We start from the raw sequence: 1,307 nt of genomic DNA on the forward strand, positions 1-1,307 counted from the left end.
CTGTAAATTATCAATCAAATATTATTGTCAATAATCAAAGATAATAAATCATGAAAGTAAAAAAAAAACATTTCCAAAAATAGTTGTTAATTTTCCCAATTTCTGAGAGACTTTAGAGCAAGAAGTGTTTTATTGATTTACAGTTGATGTTACACCTTGAGAGAAATGTGTCTGAAGAGCAGTTTTAACAGACACTCAGCAGACAATTAGAAGGCCTGAAGAAAAAATAATCAGATTCTCCTCTCAGATAACTGCGTTGCCAACACTCCTGCACCACTTACACTGAGAACTGCATTTAGATCGCTGTAGCAGAACTATTATATTGCACCGAAGTGAAATGATATTAAGTTACTCATTGCAACTCCACTAATCGCATACACAAGACTGGCTCCAGCAGAGTCGTCAATTTGATTTCCTCTCCACTCTCTGCAGTACAGAATATAAAATAATACTCTGTAGGAGTACTGTCGGGGAATCACCACACCCTAAAGCGACAGAGGGGATATGTATCTGTGTGTTTGTGCGCCAGGGTGTTTATATTTGTTCAAATCCCCTCAGCTGAGCTCACCTCACTGCTTTGGGCTCGCTGAATGTATCCTTGCTCTCGACTAAAATAACCCTGGAGATCAAATTCAGACACCGACCACTTCTGATTAAACACAAGAACTCTACAGGAAAACACAATGACACAGTCTACTTTGATCTATGTGTGTGTGTGTGTGTGTGTGTGTGTGTGTGTGTGTGTGTGTGTGTGTGTGTGTGTGTGTGTGTGTGTGGAGGTCCATATAGAGAGGTTACTGACTGTGACCTATATAGCTCATGTTTCGACTGAGGCATTGTGGGTAAGGGCCTTCTTTTCTAAGTTCAACTGTCGGTTGTTATTGGCAACGCCTCTGCTTCTCCCTCCTCTGGCTACACGGCAGACCTATTACACACTGATCTCTGTCTCTCTCTCTGTGTGTGTGTGTGTGTGTGTGTGTGTGTGTGTGTGTGTGTGTGTGTGTGTGTGTGTGTGTGTGTGTGTGTGTGTGTGTGTGTGTGTGTGTGTGTGTGTGTGTGTGTGTGTGTGTGTGTGTGTGTGTGTGTGTGTGTGTGTGAGTGAGAGAGTGAGAACATATGGCTTTACTGAACAGATTAAGCTACAGTATAGTATAATTACTATCCATACTGATGGCCGTCCTCTGTGTCTAGTTTGCAGAGAAGTTCGGGGAGTATAAAGAAGCGGCGCGGCTCGCTAAAGAGAAGAGTCAAGAGAAGATGGATATGGCCATGTCTCCCTCTCAGGTACGATCAGCACACACTTTCCA

At 42.7% G+C, this 1,307-nt stretch overlaps 1 protein-coding gene across 3 annotated transcripts in view; it reads left to right on the forward strand.

Annotated features, from left to right (window-relative positions):
• homer1b (homer scaffold protein 1b) overlaps window positions 1-1,307 on the forward strand; it is a 29,770-nt gene that overhangs the window by 12,881 nt on the left and 15,582 nt on the right. For all 3 annotated transcript variants that reach the window (XM_010768766.1, XM_010768767.1, XM_010768765.1), the window contains one exon: window positions 1,192-1,284. In XM_010768766.1, coding sequence (XP_010767068.1) covers window positions 1,192-1,284 — 93 coding nt within the window. The remainder of the gene's footprint in view (window positions 1-1,191; window positions 1,285-1,307) is intronic.

This window comes from Notothenia coriiceps, unplaced genomic scaffold, assembly GCF_000735185.1.
Source record: "Notothenia coriiceps isolate Sejong01 unplaced genomic scaffold, NC01 NC01_scaffold00006020, whole genome shotgun sequence".
Classification (NCBI taxonomy): Eukaryota; Metazoa; Chordata; class Actinopteri; order Perciformes; family Nototheniidae; genus Notothenia; species Notothenia coriiceps.